This window comes from Echinops telfairi, unplaced genomic scaffold, assembly GCF_000313985.2.
Source record: "Echinops telfairi isolate 266 unplaced genomic scaffold, ASM31398v2 ScPeMD7_2;HRSCAF=8, whole genome shotgun sequence".
NCBI classification, from domain to species: domain Eukaryota; kingdom Metazoa; phylum Chordata; class Mammalia; order Afrosoricida; family Tenrecidae; genus Echinops; species Echinops telfairi.
The window spans coordinates 19,763,730-19,780,859 of NW_022103898.1; the positions used below are offsets into that span (position 1 = coordinate 19,763,730).

Here is a 17,130-nt window from a genome sequence, read left to right on the forward strand (position 1 = left end):
CCTCTTGTCCCACTATCATGCTCAGACTTCATTTGGGTTTCAGTAATTTCTCTCGATTACATTGCCCTTGCTGAATCCCTACCAGGCCTCTCACACCCTCCTTGCCACTGATTTTGGATCACTTGTTGCTCCCCTGTCCCTGGGTTGGTCAGCACCACCTCCTTACTCCCACCTCCTCCTCTCCCGTGTCCCCCTGGAACCACTGGTCCCTTTGTTTTCTCCGCCAGACTATTCATCCAGCCTATCTTATCTAGATAGATCTGTAGAGATAATAATATGCACCAGAAATCAAGCCATAGCAAGGTAGGCGATGACAACAAAAAAGAAAAACAATGACCCATAGAAGAATAAATTAAAAGTAAAAAACTTTTTGAAAGAAAGAAAAACCTGTAAATAGATCAAGGTCTAATTTTTGATCTCTAGGCGTGTCCTTCAGTCAGGTCCGAGGGTCTTACACATGTGTTTGAAATGTCTATTGACTAGAAATAGCCCATGTTTTTAGAGTCCAACTCTGTACTTCTCTTTTAAAAAAGTGATTTAAACGTGAAACCACATGAATCAATGTCTTAGGAAATTACACTTTAGTGATTTTAATTAAGTGTTCATATTCTGATTTTGTCAATCAAAGGGATCTTTGACTCTTGACTCAAGTCATTCTTTGACCAATGACGAGACGCTGGTCCTAGAAAAATTATGTGACTTATCCAAAATCAATAGTTAAAAGCAGTCTCTGGGACTAGAGCCTAGAGTAGCTAAAACTTGGGCTGCTACATCACTTTGCCTCCCTGAACATTGCATTATGTGCTTGTGATACTTTCAGTCCTGGGCCAGCACTGTCTCCGGTTCTTGTTGATTCTTGGGTGGCCTAGTACCAAGGAATTAGGATTTAGGGCCCGAGTAATCCAAACAACCAATACTTAGCCACATGCTATTGCTGTGCAAAAAATATTAATTCTATGCCAGACAGTGCTTTCCGATTCTCAAAAAACGTGTGCCCAGATGATTTTATTTCATCCCTGCAAGAGCTGAAAAGGGCAAGGTCAATAGGACAGTCATTATCTCCATTTTTATAGAGAAAGGGGAAGTTGGTGTTGATTGGCCTGCTCCTATGTAATAAGTCTGAGCTAATAAGTAGTATGATCGAGGGCTAGAAGTGATGTGGGCTCTGATAGCATAAACTTATTATGGACTTTCAGGTTAGGGCCAATGGGAAAGCCTGCAAATAGATACTAGTCATTTATTCTGGACTTTGATATAGCCTGCCGTGGTATTTCCTCTTACCATGTCAGTGGACTAGTGAAATGTGCCAAAGTGAACTTCTTTTAAGGAACCTGGTCCTAGCTGCTTTTAAAATCCAAATCTTCCAAATGTGCTACTGTTCATACAGTTTCTTTAAAAGAGAGTCAGAATTTTAAAACTGGATAGCTCTGTACAGCCAGGAGAGCCCCAGAATTATAGTCCAGACAAGGCCACTAAGATATGACCTGTCACTCAGCCACCACTACTCCGAGGCATGGAGCTACGCAGTCTTATGAGTCACACTGCCCTCAGCAATGAAATAAAGGGATTGGTCCAAGTAGTCTCTCAGTTCCCACTCAATTTTAAATTGGGGGTGGGGTTGGATTCTAAGATGGAAATACTTCCCTGGCAGTGAGTCTTTGAGTTTGAAGAACAGCAGTAAAACCCTATTTGAATATGCTCATCATATTGCTAGAAAAATTAGCAATACGTGGACCAGTCCCGGGAGCAAACCATCGTGTTTGCTAAAGTAGAGGGTCTGTGAAAAAGAAGCCCCCCAGCAAGATGAACTGGCACAGTACCTACAACAATGGGCACAAACACAGGAACGATTGTGAGGATGGCGGCTGGGTCTACTCTCAGAGCAATTGCGAGGCTGGTGCAGGGCCGGGCAGGGTTTCATTCTCTTGTGCACAGGGTGGCTAGAGGTTGGAACCGACTCGAGGGCACCTGACAACAACAGTAGCTCCTAGAGAGTCTGATTCGATCAATCTGTGGTGAGGCTTCAGTATTGATAGTTTATGGATCCATGTTAATCGATTATCAACTACTGGACTCGTTTTTTGGAAGAGCTACCAAAGTCCTGTTCATGTGGCTCATTTGTTTTTGAGAAATCAAATTAACCTGGCAAAATGTAAGTTAGCTTTATTTCCTACCAGAAATAAGGTCTACCTTTCATAGCAAAGTTCATGAACAGGGTTTGTTCATTTAGCAAAGTTAGTGCTCATTGGGGCACAATGCTGTCGTAGTCACCACACAGAACAAAAAGTAGAAAAAAATAAGAAACAGCCAGACAATAAGCACATCTTTTCTACTGACAGGAAAGAAAAATTGAACTAAGTGCTGTGCAAACCCGAGGTAGGTAGACAGTGGTGGGTAAGAGGAGGAAGAGAAGCCTTCCTGGGGAAGCATTGCTGCTGTGCTCAGGGCCCCTGAGTTGGTCCTAAGCCCAGCAACCTTATGCACAACAGCACGAAGCACTGTCTATTCTGGGGCCGGTTTTTGCAGCCATGGTGTCAGTCCATCCCCTGGAGGGTCTTCCCCTCCTTGGACGCCCTCTACTCTACCAAAAATGATGTCCTTCTCCAGGGACAGGCCTCTCCTGGTAATATGTTCAAAGTGTGTAAGTCTCAGCATCCTTGCCTCTAAGGAGTATTCTGGCTGTACTTCAAGACAGATAGATAGCTTGATCCTTTTTAGCATCCATGGTACTTAAAATCTCCTTCCCCAGCACCACAATTCAAATGCATGGATTCTCTCACGGTCTTCTTCGATGTCCAACTTTCACATGCATCTAAGGCAGTTGAAAATACGATGACTTGAGTCAGGCACCCTTTAATCTTCAAAGTAACGTCCTTACCCTTCAACACTCTGAAGAGTTCTCGTGCAGTAGATTTACCTAATGTAACTCTATAGTTCCCGGAGGAGGCGAGTTAGGGGGAGAATGGTAGGGAGCTCTTAGGCAGTGGTTCTCAACCTTCCTAATGTCATGACCCTTTAATACAGTTCCCCATGTGGTGGTGAACCCCCAATCAAAATTATTTTCATTGCTACTTCATAACTGTAATTTAACTACTGTTATGCATCAAGAGACCCCTGTGAAAGGGCTCCCCGAGAGAGCTGCCCTGACCAAAGGTTAAAGATACAAGCTGAGATATTCCACTTGGTTGAACATGAAAACCAGCAAGGGAGATTTCTTAAGAGGCTAATTTGATCAGATATGTGAGGGGAAAAGATGGGGCGTTCTACTCCTGTAAAGACTTTCAACTGTCTTGGAAACCCACAGGGGCAGTTCGACTCTGTCCTATTGGGGTGCTAGGAGTCAGAATTGACTTCATGGCAGTGAGTTTGGTTGGGGTTTCTTTGATGCGGTTTCCCTGTAATAGTCCCAGTAGCTCAAGTGCTACACTCGAGTCCATGCCATTAGTTGTGGGCAAATGGACCTCCCGATACCAAGAGCCTGTTGTCATAGAAGCGATTCTGACTTACAACAACCCTTCAGGACAGAGTACAAAAGCTCTGTGGAGTTTCCAAGGTGTCAGCCTTAAGGCAGCAGACTGCCCAGTGTTCTTCCTTAAAGTTGTTGGTGGTGGATCCTAACCACCAACCTTGCGGTTATCAGCCACGTGCTTTAACCCCTGGGCCACCAGGACTACTTAAAAACAACAAACAACACCCCTCCCGCCACCACCCCCACCTCCAATGGATAATTGTTTACTATTGATTGGCTGATCACAATGGGGCTCTCAAATCATGCACACAAAATGGGTGTTGCCCCTTGGGGAGTTTGTATTCACCCAAGAGCTGGAATGTGGACCAGACCTATTTGCATCTCACTGGTTTGGTTGGGTTTGGAATCCCATCCAAACAACACCTCTTGGGAAAACTCAGCTCTTTGGGTGGCAACTTGCTGTAAGGTAGTGAAAGAACCCAGACTGGGAATTGGAAGCCCTGGTCCATGCACACACACACACCCCACTCCCCATCACTGCCACTTTGCAAGAAAGCCTCCAAGCCAGAAAGATTCTAGTTGAAAGTTTGCGACTTCTTAGGGGTCTTCCTGGATTAGTTCCTGGGCCTCTTTAAAGCTGGCTACTCCCAACTGTCTGAGCATCTCCCCATCACCTCCGTTGGAGGATGGCACTAGGGTTCAAAGAGGTGGCAGTCCTAGTGCCCCCACCCACCCACCCCTCCACCCTTTCCCATCCCACCCCAACCCCCATCCCCACACCGCAAGCCTGGTGTGGAGCAGCCAGCTCATCAGTGTGAGTTGAGCGAGAATGCAAGCTTCTAACCCTCTCCCCAAGACCCCGCTATCCCTCTTCCCAGTGGGAAGATTCTGAGGTGAAGGTCATGGTTCTATTCCTATGGGGGCACAAGCACCCTACGTGTTGGTATCGTTGTTGCTGCGGGTTGTTTTTGTCTAACCTTTGGAGAGGTAATGACAACCCACTGCTTTGGGGTCTCAGCCTTGAAGTTGGAGGTAGTCACATTGTTAGCACTGACATGCTGTAAGAAGCTTGGTGGGTAGTGATCTTGCACTGTGTACCTACAGGTAGTTAACAAACACATTCTCAATGCCTTTGTGAAGAAGTTTGAGAGTCACCGGTCAGAAAAAAATGTACACTCCTGATCTTTCGGCCCTTCCCCCTCCTTATTAACTCCTGAGTGCAGTAAGGCATTCATTGATTTACCCCCCAACAGTTGATTAAACTCAAGTTTCAACCCTGGAAGGGGGTGGCGGTGGACAAAGGGTGATTGTCATTCAGCATCAGCCCAGTGGGGTCTTCGCCCCTGAAGTAAGATTAGCATTTCCCTGAGAGAAGGAAGAGAATAAATTGTACATCCCCACCAAAGAGCAGCCAGCTCCTTTTCACTGGGGCCCACACTGGGAGCTCTCCCCCAGCGCGTCAGCTTTAGCGCCGCTCCTGGGCACCGCCTACATCTGAATTTCATGGGTTTCAGGGTCAGTCAAAACAGAACTGTAGGGTTGTTGAGGTCAGAGGCCACTGCTGTCAAAGGGTAGTGACCTTAACAGCAAGCGGTAGCCAGTCTCCCACCCCCAAATTACTTCATTCCCGTGAATGCTTGGCTCAGTGTGCGCACATGCACACACATACACACATACACACGCAGAGCTTTTTTTCAACCTGGTAATAAAAAAAAATACTCCTGTGACCTGTTTTGTTTTGCTTTGTTTTTTTCAGACGTTATTATTGACGTTATTTTCTTTTGTTCCTGTTTCTCTATAGAATGACCAGATCTCAGTCTGTGTTAATATATTGGTTGGCCCGTACCCTGGGAAATGCTAGGCCGCAAGCTAGTGGGCTGGTATCTTCCAGTGTGTGGCCTGCCCCCCTGGGTGCAGGGGAGGACCCGTGCCCAGCTTTAGAACTTGCCTTCATTTAGCACACACAGAGATTTCCCACAACGTCTAAAGCTCTCTCCCAGCCAAGGAGGCTCTGTGACCATGGTCAAGGTTCATTTAAAATCAGCAGAGCTGCTTAGAAACCATGGGGTGGGGGTGCAGCCGGGCGGGGGCATGGAAACAAAACTAGGAAGGAGAAAGAGGCAGGACACTGTACTAGGAAGAGCCCTGGGCCCAAGTTGGGTTTTCAAATCCCAGCCCTGCTACCAATGGGGTGACCTCGGACAGGGCACCCAACTGCTCGGAGCTTCTGCTTCTTCACATGTAAAGTGAAAATGATCATCCCACACTAGCACTGTAATCATGAAGGTATGAGAAGCGGGGAGGATGACGAACCGGCCTGCTCCAGGGTGACCATCCAGTTGACTTCAACTCATATCGGGCCCATCGGATGAAATCGCGTGGCTGCACTGGGTTTTCCAGGCTCTCATCTCTACAGGAGCAGATCACCAGAGATCTGCCGGCCGGGTTCAAACCACCAACCTTTTGATTAGTGGCCAAGCACATGGCACCCCTAAGGGCTCAGGCACATGCAGTTCAGAAACAAGCCGCCCACCACTCAGTACAAGGTGAGGAAAGAGGTAGGAAGCTTCCCCTCTGGAGTAGCAATTGCTCTTCTGCCTGGACTCCACTTCAGTTCTCAAGAGGACATCCCACAGTGGACTGTTTTTGCAGAGGGGAAGTACAGAGGGGTCAGGGCACGTTGGATATCATCCCTGTTTTAACAGGGGCACCACTTAGCAATTCCTTGAGACTTCCCTCTCAACCTCTCAGCAGACCTTCCCTTCTGTGCTACCGGGAGGCGATTCTGAATACTAGGCATCCGCACTTGAGCTGATAGGCTGCTGCCCTCCCCCCTGCTGTCACTGTGGGGTGGGGTGGGGGTGGGGGCTCATGATTTTTCATAGAGCTTCTTTGAAGTTAGCTCTGGAGGCAGCATGCTGACAAGGGAGGAATCAAACCGGGGAGTCCTCTTTCTCCCGCCCACCAGCTCTCTTCACCCACATACCTTTCCTAGCAACAGCTCTTTTCTCAACTCCTGGGGCCCCGTCTTCTGTTCCACCTACACCAGCAGCCGCAAAATATGGGGGTGAGAAGGCTGGCAGGGGGAGCTGAGGTGCAGGCGGTAGACTAGGGCAAGACCTTCAGAGGAGAGGCCGGCGAAGGAGAGAAAGCCACAAGGACTAGCGGCCGAGTTTGTGCCAGGCTGGAAGGCCAGGAATGGAGCTGGGCTGGGTTGAAGAGCAAACGGAGTAATGCAGCTCGGGAAAGGTTGGTGTCGTCGATTGTGAGGGTCCCTGCTTGCCCAGCCCGCCTCTGTGGACAGACTGGAACCTCGTGGTGGTGCATTGAACCACTTGCTGTGGCTCCTGTAACCCCCGACTCTGTAACCCCCATGAAATGACTGGGCGGGACTATGCAGATAGGGTGTATGGAGTTCGAATGTGGGGATTGGTCAAGTTGGCCATCTGCTGAGTTTAAAATGAGCCGCCTCAGAAACAGAAATAGGGATCTTACTACCATCAAGAGAGAGAAGAGCCAGGAATGGAGTTGGCCCTTTGGACCCCGAGATCCCCGTGTGCTGAACTTCCGCAGTCCAGGAGACAGAGGGCTGTGGCTACCGAGGAGAGACAGAGGAACAGCGGCAGCAGAATCAAGAGCATCAGAGTGGTGGGCTTCCTGGCACCTGGAATGAGAAAGCTGAGTGCCTTTGGGCCGGGGGCTCCCCTAGGCACTTAATCAGGGGGAGCTAAGTTTGCCAACCCCTGCAGCCAGATATGAATGCCTTCCGTGTGAGGCTTCCTGGCGAAGTGGAGTGCATTAGGAACCCTTATGGGCATTGCCTGAACAAGGTGGAGGACAAGGAGCCACAGGGCTGGGCTGGGAGGCCGAGCACTGGAGAGGAAGCCGCCTGTGGGCATGGCTGAGACCAGCAGGTATGGCTGAGAAGAGGCTGCCCTGACTGAACAACTGTATCGTGAGCCTTTCTTATCCTGAATTGTAAATTGCTAACTCCCTAATAACCCCCCTAATGTCTGTGAGTTCTGTGTGGCCATTGCAATGAATTGTTAAACACACCAGAGAAACAAAGAATGCCTTGGGAGGGATAGTTGGTGTCAGAACAGGCAAAGGAGATTTATCCTGTCTGATCTCTGAGGAATAGGCCTTGGGCTGATGTTGGCTCTGATTTTTAACTTTCCTCGCTGCCCCCGCACCCCCCGCAACACCATTGTTCCCCTTGTAAAAGAACCTTGGGTGCCTATTCATTAAGTCCCTGAATCTTGGAACTTGAAGGTGGGAAGGGTCATGTTTCTCAATTTCGCCTACTAGAGTCATCTGTGGACATCAAAAAGAAAATGCTGATGCCCAGGCCCCATACCCGGTCAATTAATCATTGCCAGTAGGGCCGGTACCTCTGTGATGTTCAAGAGTCAACATGAGTAATGGTAGTGGGCAGCCAGAGTTGAGACCCACTGGTGCCCAGTCCCACTTGGAGCATGGATGCCCCACCTACTGGGACATGTTGACTGGGGCTGGCTCATGACCTCCAGGCTCTCCTCAAAGCCCAGACACTTATCCAGCTTGATTCTTTTTTTAAAGCGTACTTCAACTCCTGTCTCAGTCAGAATTCTACACACACACACACACACACACACACACACACACACACACACACGCAGTTTCAGAGAGCTTCCCCCAGGCTTCCAAAGACCCACAGCAGCGCCTACCCCATGGGGTCCCTGTATCATAAAGGACTGCCACTGAGTGGATTCCCACTCACAGCGACCCTATAGTGCAGGGTAGAACTTGCCCTGTGGGTTTCTGGGCCTGTACATCTCGGTGGGAGTAGATCAGCCTCTCCTTTCTCCCACAGAGCGCTGGGGGTCTCGAACTGCTGACCTTGGGGTTAGCAGCCCCATGAGTACCACTACACCACCAGGGCTCCTCTATTCCAAACCCAACCCAACTCGTTGCCAGCGAGTCCATTCTGACCCATGGCCATCCTGGAGGACAGGGTAGAAAGCCTCATCTTTTCCCCTGAGAGCAGCTGGTGGTTTCAAACTGCTAAAGTTGAGGTTAGCAGTCCACATATAACCCTCTACTCCACCAGGGCAACTGTCTTCTCTATACTAAGAAGGGGTTTATCTTATCCCCTCCCCAAATTTAATTTTTCTCTCATACCCCCATCACCATACGCCTGCCTTTAAGAAGTACAAGAGGCTAGGGCAATCAGCACATTTGCATGTGCTTGCTATCCTTCAATAAGAGCTCCGGTGGCGTAATGGGTACACATTGAGACTGTGACCCCAACGACCGCAGTTTGAAACCCCCAGCCGCTCCAAAGGAGAAAGACGGGGTTTTCTACTCCTGGGAAAAGTTATCGTCTCAGAAACCCACAGAGGCAGTTCTAACCCTGTCCTATAGGGTCCCTGAGTTGGCATCGGCTCGATGGCGGTGTTTGGTTTCTGGTTTGGCTAGCCTGCAGCTTCAAACCCAGCATGTTGATTGAACTAGCTTTCAAGAGAAGAGGAAGGGCCATCCTGCAGGGGGAGGAGGAGGAGGAGGATGACGAAAGACCACTCGGTGGGGCTGGGGAGGAGCCCTGGTGGCTGAGGCCGCCTCCAGGCCGGTGCACCCAGCTCCTGGGCAAGGGACCTCAGGCTTTGCTTCGCACCAGCTGGTGGAGCCATTGCCCTCCCTCTTGCGGCTGCCTTCCTGAGCCCCTGCCCAGTTGCCAGTCCCCCCTTTGTTCCCCCTGAGCTGTCCGCCCTCCTCTCCCGGATCTGCCAGCCCGGCTCGATCAGCACACAGCCTGTCATTTGGAATGTCACATTGTCATAGCCACAGGACCGCTTGAGGTCCAGGGTGGGGAGGTGACCCTCTCAAGGTCACACGGCCCAAGCAGCCCCCTTTCAGTTCACCCCGACCCCTCTCGGCCCCATCATGGTGGAAAATCATTTTTGATTGTTCCCTGCCGGGGTTACAGTCTCAGAGCACCCCCCTCCCTGCCCGGTCCCTTTCTCTCCGGACCTGGGGAATACTCTGGGCCTACAAAGGACCCAGCAGGGTGGACACAGAAGACGCCACAGGCCTGCAACGTGGGCGAGCCATCCGGGCTGCTGTTGGCGCTTGCGCCAGTTTCAAGCTGGCAGAGGCTTTTCAGAGAGAGTCCGACCAGGGGAGCGCCCCTTTATTGCCAAGACTTCTCTGTTCTTCCGCTGACAAGTGACTGGCCCCACTCCCAGGCACCAACCTTGCCCAGACCCGTTCCCGTGACCTGCTAGGAGCCACCCCGGGGAGAGAAGGTGCATTTGAGTCATGTGTTCACAGCAGCTGTTGCCTTTTGCTAATCAGACCCTTGCCGGTTCTCAAGAGGAAGGTTGTAGAACAAGTGGGGAGCAGGCATCATGCGTGCACCGCCTAGGAGACAGTCCCCTGTGGTCTGAGGAGAGAGCCCCTGGAAGGGCTTTGCTGCTCACTCTCTTGGGAGTATTCTTGCCTATGCTGTGAGGAGCGGGCACCCCATCCCCTCCCTGGCAAAGTGCCTGGAGCCACCTCACTCTTCTCCAGGACTTGGGCTCTCGTTTGCCAGTGCCTCAACATGACCGTATGGCCCTTGTACATACGACTCCCTGCGCTCATCCGTTCCGATTCTTGATGACCCTATGGGGCAGGGTAGAACAGCCCCTGGGAATTTCCAGGCTGTAAGTCTTTCTGGGAGCACAAAGCCTCCTCCTCCCCCTTCAGAGGGGCTGGCGGTTTCAAACCACTGACCTTGCGGTTCACAGCCCAACTCAAAACCACACTGCCGCCAGGTCCCTTGTAAATAGGCAGGTGTTGCTCATATGCGGCTGCTACCCGGCCAGACACTAGACTCTTTGGTGGCTCTTTTTGGGGTCTTTAGGGGTATAGTAAGTCAGGGGTGAGACACTCTCTCACACACTTTTCGTGTCTGGAGGTTCTGTTAGGAGAGCAAGGGAGCCGGTCACCATTGGGTGTGTTTTATGTGGTTGCCAACTCTGATTGGTTTCCCTCTCGCCTCGTCCCCTCTCTGCTTTCCTCCCACATGGAACCAATGACTCGCTCATCTTCACACAGTGCCATCAGCAGACTGCCTTTTTGTTTGTGTGTCTGTTTTCTAGAACAGAGGAGCTATGTTATTGCGAAGGGCTGCTGTGGGGGGCAGTATCTGACCTGGATGGACCCAAAGCGCTCGAGTGCCGCCCGAAGGTTGGCAGTTCGGACCCACCCAGAGGCGCCTCGGGAGCCAGCCTGCCAACCTGCTTGCAAAAACCTCACAGATGAGTTCTCTGCACAAGTGGGGTCTCTGTGAGTGCCCCCCTCAACTCCAGAGCAGTCTGGACCCGTGTGTTCATGGTGCATGCCACTTTAAATCTTAAAGTCGTTTGCAGGTATTAGTGTGTTATGCAATAGCAGGAACTTGACTTTAAAAATAATTCTTTCCAAATGCAAATTGAGTTGTCAAGTTCTCATCCTTTGAGTTAAAATAGTCGCCGTGCCATTTCTGGAGAATCTGGGGCTCTGAAGCCCTCTGTGCCAAATGCTTAATTGTGTGTGCTTCCACGGTGTTACCCCTCTCTCAGCCCCAGAATCAAAACGCAGTGCTGGAGAAGGATTTGTTGATCCTTATACCAAATAGTGGGACATATGACCGCTCAATACTAAAAGTTTTTTAGCCCTGTAAAGCACTGAGCTTGAATAGCCCATCTTTACACTCGGCGACCATTAAAAACACAAGGAACTCAAGCCCAGGGGACTCCTTAACAAGGTTCTTTTTGAAGAATAATATTCCCTATAAGAACCCAGAGGCTCCTGCATTTTGCCGGCACTGACTCGTGCAGCTTGAAGGCGATCCGGGTGGATAGAACAGTGATTCCTTAAGTGAGCAGTCCCATCCCAGGGGTGGGTGCTGATGGCGTTGGAGTGATTCGGGGACGCTGCCAAAGCAGATACCTACACTTGGTTCTAGATTATGGGATAGAATACAGACGTCATATCCATTGCCAGGAAGGCACTGAGTCATTTTTTTTTTTTTCTGAAAGAGTTAGGCCAATGCAAAAAAAAAAAAAAAGAGTTAGGCCAAATAAGTTTGGGAGAACCTGTGAGGTAGAAGAACAAAACCCCTACCAGAATCAACCAAACTATTGTACTTAATAGGTGACCTCTGCACACCTGGATAAGTACCACTGTGCAAGATCATTGGTTTTGTTCTGCCTAGTGCCACCCGAAGTATCTAGATGCACAGTATTCTCTCTCTCTCTCTCTCTCTCTCACACACACACTCACACACACAGAGAATCCCCTCAAATGCAAAATGAAAATGAAGAAAGCAGGTCATTTCAATACCTTTTTATTTGAGTGTGAAACCATTCATATCTTGCACAACTGTACAGATAAAACTATTTCCCATTTTAGCTGTAGACATGATTATCACACTGAGTGGTGCGATCAAAGGCTTTATTATTTACAGAACAATTGCTCAAACATCCGATGACATATTCCCATTTATTTCTTACCCATAGGGTAATAGGTCCACCATAATTGCTTGGTGCATTTTATAATACAGAAAGAAAACCTATGTTAATCGCTAACAAACCTCACAAATGGCTACAAATCTGACAGAAAAAAAAAAAGCTTATGAAAGAAATTTTCCCAAAAGTACAGTCCAATTTTATTTCCACACATACACAGTATAGTATAGGCTCAAAGGCACAGCTTTGATTTTCTCTCTCTCTTTCTCTCCTTCACAAAGTGTCGGTTAGTATCACGTCTGATGAAGGGACGTGAAAGTCACTTTCACACTTGGTGCTGGGCAAGTTGAAAGTTGGGCCCTTCCAGTTTGAGAAAAGTTAACAAGGCAGAGCTGAGGGCGAGGCCAGGGGCCACCAATCCACATCCTCCCAGAACTTCGGAAACCCCTCTCGTGCCTTCTCCTGACACCAGCCATTGGGCAACAGTGAGCACCAAGACGTGGGTGTGGAAAAACTGACCGGTCCCTACAAACCTCGGATCACCTGCAGGCCACACCGCACAGGCCTCTGCTCTTTCGAGATTGTCTGCAATCCAAGAGAATGCGGGGACACTGACAGGCATGGTGGGGTGAGGGTGGAGCTCTAGAGCCTCTGCACCCCCCCACCCCCACCCGCCTCCGTGTATCCCGGGTGCTCCAGGAAGCTGGGATGACACCGCCAGCTAGAAGGGAGGGGGGAACAGCACGTCCGAGGGTTGGTTCGTGGTAGAGTGAGATGACCAGATGGATGGCAAGGTGAATGGTCAATTGCGTGTCCATCCCAGAACCCAAACTGGTATCTACCCTTCAAGACTACGGGGCTTTGTGTCAACTGGAAAATCGGTCGCTGACTGGAGCTGGTTGCCAACACGAAGCCAAGCCATGGGACTGTGGGAAAAGGGGGTTGCACACTGGCCTGCCTGAGACAGTGCTTCTGGGGAAACCACCCTGGCAGCTGTGGCTACAGGAACCCAAGCCGGCCACCTGAGAGGGAGCCCAGCCTCTGAACTAAACTGGTCGGCTGTCCCCACGTGGAAGCCCAGCTTTGCCCTCATTTAGGAAAGCAGATGCCCTGGCATAGCCCGTGAGCTACCATGTGTAGAGAATAAAAAGTCTTTGGGGGTGGGGGTGGGGTTTTAATTATTATTAATAATAATTATTAATATTAAATATGGATTCCTATGCGAGCAGTCACTTAGCCCATCCTGTGGAGGCCTCTCCGTTGATGTACGCAAAGCCGGGAAAGTGTTGCATGTGCTCGTACTCGGAGTTCCGGCGCGTGGCCAGGGGCGAGTACACGTCACTGGCGTTCCCGTACCTCGTGGAGTGCACGGACGGGCTGGTGTAGCATGCGTTGGCTGCGGGAACCTCTGGCCACCGGGGCGTGACGGGGGTGGGGTGCAGTCTGGGAGTGCTGCTCATCAAGCAAGGCTCCATCCGGGAAGTGGGGCTATTGAAAGGGTACTTGTAGAGGGGAGAGAAAGTTAAAATTAGCTTCATGTCGCAGACACGCGGTCTCAGCCACGCTCATCAGACGCGGCTTAAGGGGTTTCAGTCATGAGAGCTCCTGGGAGGACATCAACCCACTTCTGTACGATTGAGCCTCCTTCTAGGGATGCTGTCAGCAGCAGCGGAGAAGCGAAGGGCTGCAGAGCCCAGGCTGGTCTTTGAGCTCCCGATCCGGAATGTCTCAGGAAGTCAAATCCACAAGAGGAGCTCCTTGGGGATACCGGAGTGTGTGTGTGTGTGTGTGTGTGTGTGCTCTCTCTCTTTCTCTCACACACACACACACACACACACACCCAGAAGGGTGCCAGTGGTTGGCATAGTTCCTTCTTGCAGTTAGTGATGGAGATGCGATCGGCCCCACTCCATCAACCCAAAGGAACAATACTGCCAACTCAAACACAATGGCACTATTAAAAATAGCGTTTTACAGTTGAATTCAATTATGAACTGCAGCCTAAAAGCAGGCTTTGGAAGAGGAAGCAAGTCAACAGACTGGAAGGTTATTATTAGTGCCTATCATTTAGAGAACAGCTTTGCACATTCACCGGCGTCCTCCAAGAGACTCGAGTGGGGAGCTGTGAGTGACTGGGCGTGGCGCGCACAAGCAGGGGTGCTTCTGTGCAGGAAGGAGGGCTACTGGTGTGGGTCGCTCCAAAAGGAGGGGAAGCCGCGCTAGCAAAGGTAAGGAATGTGGGGAACAGCGCCTAAATTGCTGCTGCGTCTCTCTTCTTGTCTGCTACCCGGACAGCTGTGCCAACCAGGCCCCTCTTGGTACAGTCGAGGCACGGGAGATGAAGGGCCACTGTGACCTCCCTTCAAGACCTGCTGGTGAGAGGACCAGTCTGAACAAAGTCATCCTTGCTGTTTGAAGGGCCACCCTTGCCAATGAAGGGAGCCACGCAATGTGGCCAAGCAGTAAGCAGAGAATCGTGTGTGTGTGTGTGTGTGTGTGTGTGTGTGTGTGTGTGAATTCTTCTGTTCCCCATCTGTCTTCCCTGACAGTTGGAGAGTGGAGCCCCGAGAGAAGAGGTGGGAGGGAGACAGACTGCGGCCTAGACAGCGGGAGACGGGTCATGACAACAATGGATGCTCTCCGTCGCCCAGGTGGCCAAGGGGAACCCCCGCTCTGCATCTTGGAGCGGGAACCCAAGAGGCTCAGGGCATGGCTGCCAGGCCTGGAGCGTGCCAGCAAAGCCGGCCACTCGCGGGCCTGGGGTGAGGGGCCCATCGTCTAGGAGAGAGGGCTGCTGTTTTCTCTGAGATCGACCAGCAGGCCCCGAGCGGCCAAGGGCAGCCACTTCAGAGTCAAAAGCACAGCCAGGGAAGGGCGAGCAGGGTGTAGGTGGTACCGAGAGATTCAAGAGAAACTGGCAGCAGCCAGGGCTGTTGCCAAGGAGACTGTGGATGGGCACTTGGAGGCTTTCATAATCCCTCTGCTCAGCTCAGAAATACGCAGAAATGTGCAACCCCCGTGGCTTGCCCTGTGGGAGTGATGCGTCCCATTTACTGGACAGCGAGGGGCGATCCTCGGGCCTCGGCAGGGGGATTCCAGCACAGGGCCGGCCCTCAATTGCAAGGAGACAGTGGCAAGACTGCTCATCAGGCAAGATTTGGTCCCGGCCCGAGAAAGATGCTCCCAGTCATACAGATTCATCCATCTTATGCCAAGATGGTCGTAATTTCCCCCCAAGGTGCGTTCCCCTCTTGATAACTCTCTGAAGTCAGATCCCTAGGTGCATGTCCCTCCACCCCATGGCCCGCTGCCGGCTAGCCCAGAGGCCTCCTTTCCATCCCTATTACCTTCCAGACTGGTTCCCCATTCAGGTCCCAGCTCCCTGCACGTCTGGCTCCTTGTTCTTATTCTCATCTCAGCCAGGCCCCCTCCTCAGACATCCCTTGGGCATTCTATCATCAGAAACCAAAAAGTTCCACCCTCCCAACAAAGGTCAGTAGCAGCACCTGGTGGTGCAGGAGTTACACATTGGGCTGTTCGCTGCAAGGTCGGCAGTTCAAAACCACCAGCTGCTCCGAGGGAGAAAGACAAGGCTTCCTACTCCCTAAAGAGTGACAGTCTGGGAAACCCACAGGGGGGGTGGTTCTAACCTGTGCTGTAAGGTTGCTATGAGTCGGCATCCACCCCATGGCAGCGAGTTTGGCCTTTGGCTTATGGCTTAGGAAACATTCACAGGAGCCCCAGAAGATAGCGTACAAGCGGAAAATGCTTCACTCTAACCCTAACCCTGTTCAGGGGCTTCTCCGAGGGCTTGGTCACCCACCACTAAGTCTGCAATATCTGGAATGGTACCTGGCACTTCAGAGATGCTAAATAGCCATCTGGTGAGTGAGGGTGTTACCGCTAGCGAGACGCTTCCTCGGGGCGAACCCCCGTGTGTCCGGGAGGGTTGTGCTCCAGCAAGCGTCAGGTGGCTGTGCTCTCAGAAGTAGATGGATGCCGAGAGCTGTCTCCTGAGGCACCTCGAGGTGGCTCACACTTCTAACCTGTCAGTCAGTCACGGAGCACAATAACTTTTTGTACTCCTCAGCGCCTCCCGGAAGCAGCACCCACTGGGGCCGTGTGAGTCACAGGTGAAGAAAGAAGGTACCCGTGAAGGGCCCTGTCCAAAGTCACCCGGCAGATGAGTGGAAGAGCTGGCACCAAAAAACCCCACCCCAATCCCAGAGCGGTGCTTCTTCCCCACAGCCAGCGAGCTGATTCCCGTTAGGCGTGCCCTGCTGCCGTGACGTGGCATGGTGCCCACGGAGCCTCGGCGAGACTCCGGGTGACGGCAGAATGGGCCCCGCGAGGTTGAGGAGGGCGCGATCTTTGGAGGAGCACATCATCGAGTCTTTCTTCCCTGGGTCTGATGGGTGGGGGGTTTGATCTGCCAACCTTTTGGCTGGTAGCTGAGCGCTTCGCTGTGGAGCTACCTCCCCTCCTTAGGCATAACTTACCACTGCAAAAGCACAAAGAAGATGAGCGCGCGCACACATCACACCCCTTCCAGAAAAACCCAGGCTACTAAACTGGAGTCTCTTAAGCACCTTCCTCACCTACAGACCACCAGACAACCCAGCCAACCAAGCCAGTTGCCCTCAACTCAATTCCGACCCAGAGTGAACCGCTACAGAACAGAGCAGAGCTGCCCCGGAGGGAAGCACGCCGCCCCATCTCTCTCCACATCTTTGTCTTCTGGTGAGCAGCCTAGCACTTCCACCACTGCACCACAGGCCTACCTGCAGACCTCACAGTCTTTTGTTGTTGGTACACTTCCCATTTTCTTCTATTTATACAAAAACATTTTAAAATAGAATTTAAGAACCTCTCCAAGCACTGGAGCCTGGCTGTTTGCCACCGGGCACCCCACTGCCCTCTTTGTGATGTCCTTTGGTCCCCTTCCCCCAGGACGCTGCTCGAGGGGACTTAGGAGGTGGGGGGATAGCAGGGGTGGGGGGGAAGAATTTCTGGATTGTGGCCGGAACTGGTTTCACGTTGGGCGGAGGGAGGGGACGGTGACACAGGTCCCCTCAAGGGCCAAAGGCAGGACGAGGGCGGTAGAAAAACCAAGCAAGGCAAGAGAAGACCAAAATCAGAGCATTCAAACTCAAAACCTTCCATATGAAGGCGGCAGATGGGGCGGGGCAG

At 51.3% G+C, this 17,130-nt stretch overlaps 1 protein-coding gene across 1 annotated transcript in view; it reads right to left on the bottom strand.

Annotated features, from left to right (window-relative positions):
• Positions 1-11,803: 11,803 nt before the first annotated feature.
• The window catches only part of RFX4 (regulatory factor X4), a 204,625-nt gene continuing 199,298 nt past the window's right edge, over positions 11,804-17,130 (bottom strand). The window contains exon 18 of the mRNA XM_004700730.2: positions 11,804-13,442. Within this exon, the coding sequence (XP_004700787.2) occupies positions 13,170-13,442 (273 nt within the window). The 3' untranslated portion in view covers positions 11,804-13,169. The remainder of the gene's footprint in view (positions 13,443-17,130) is intronic.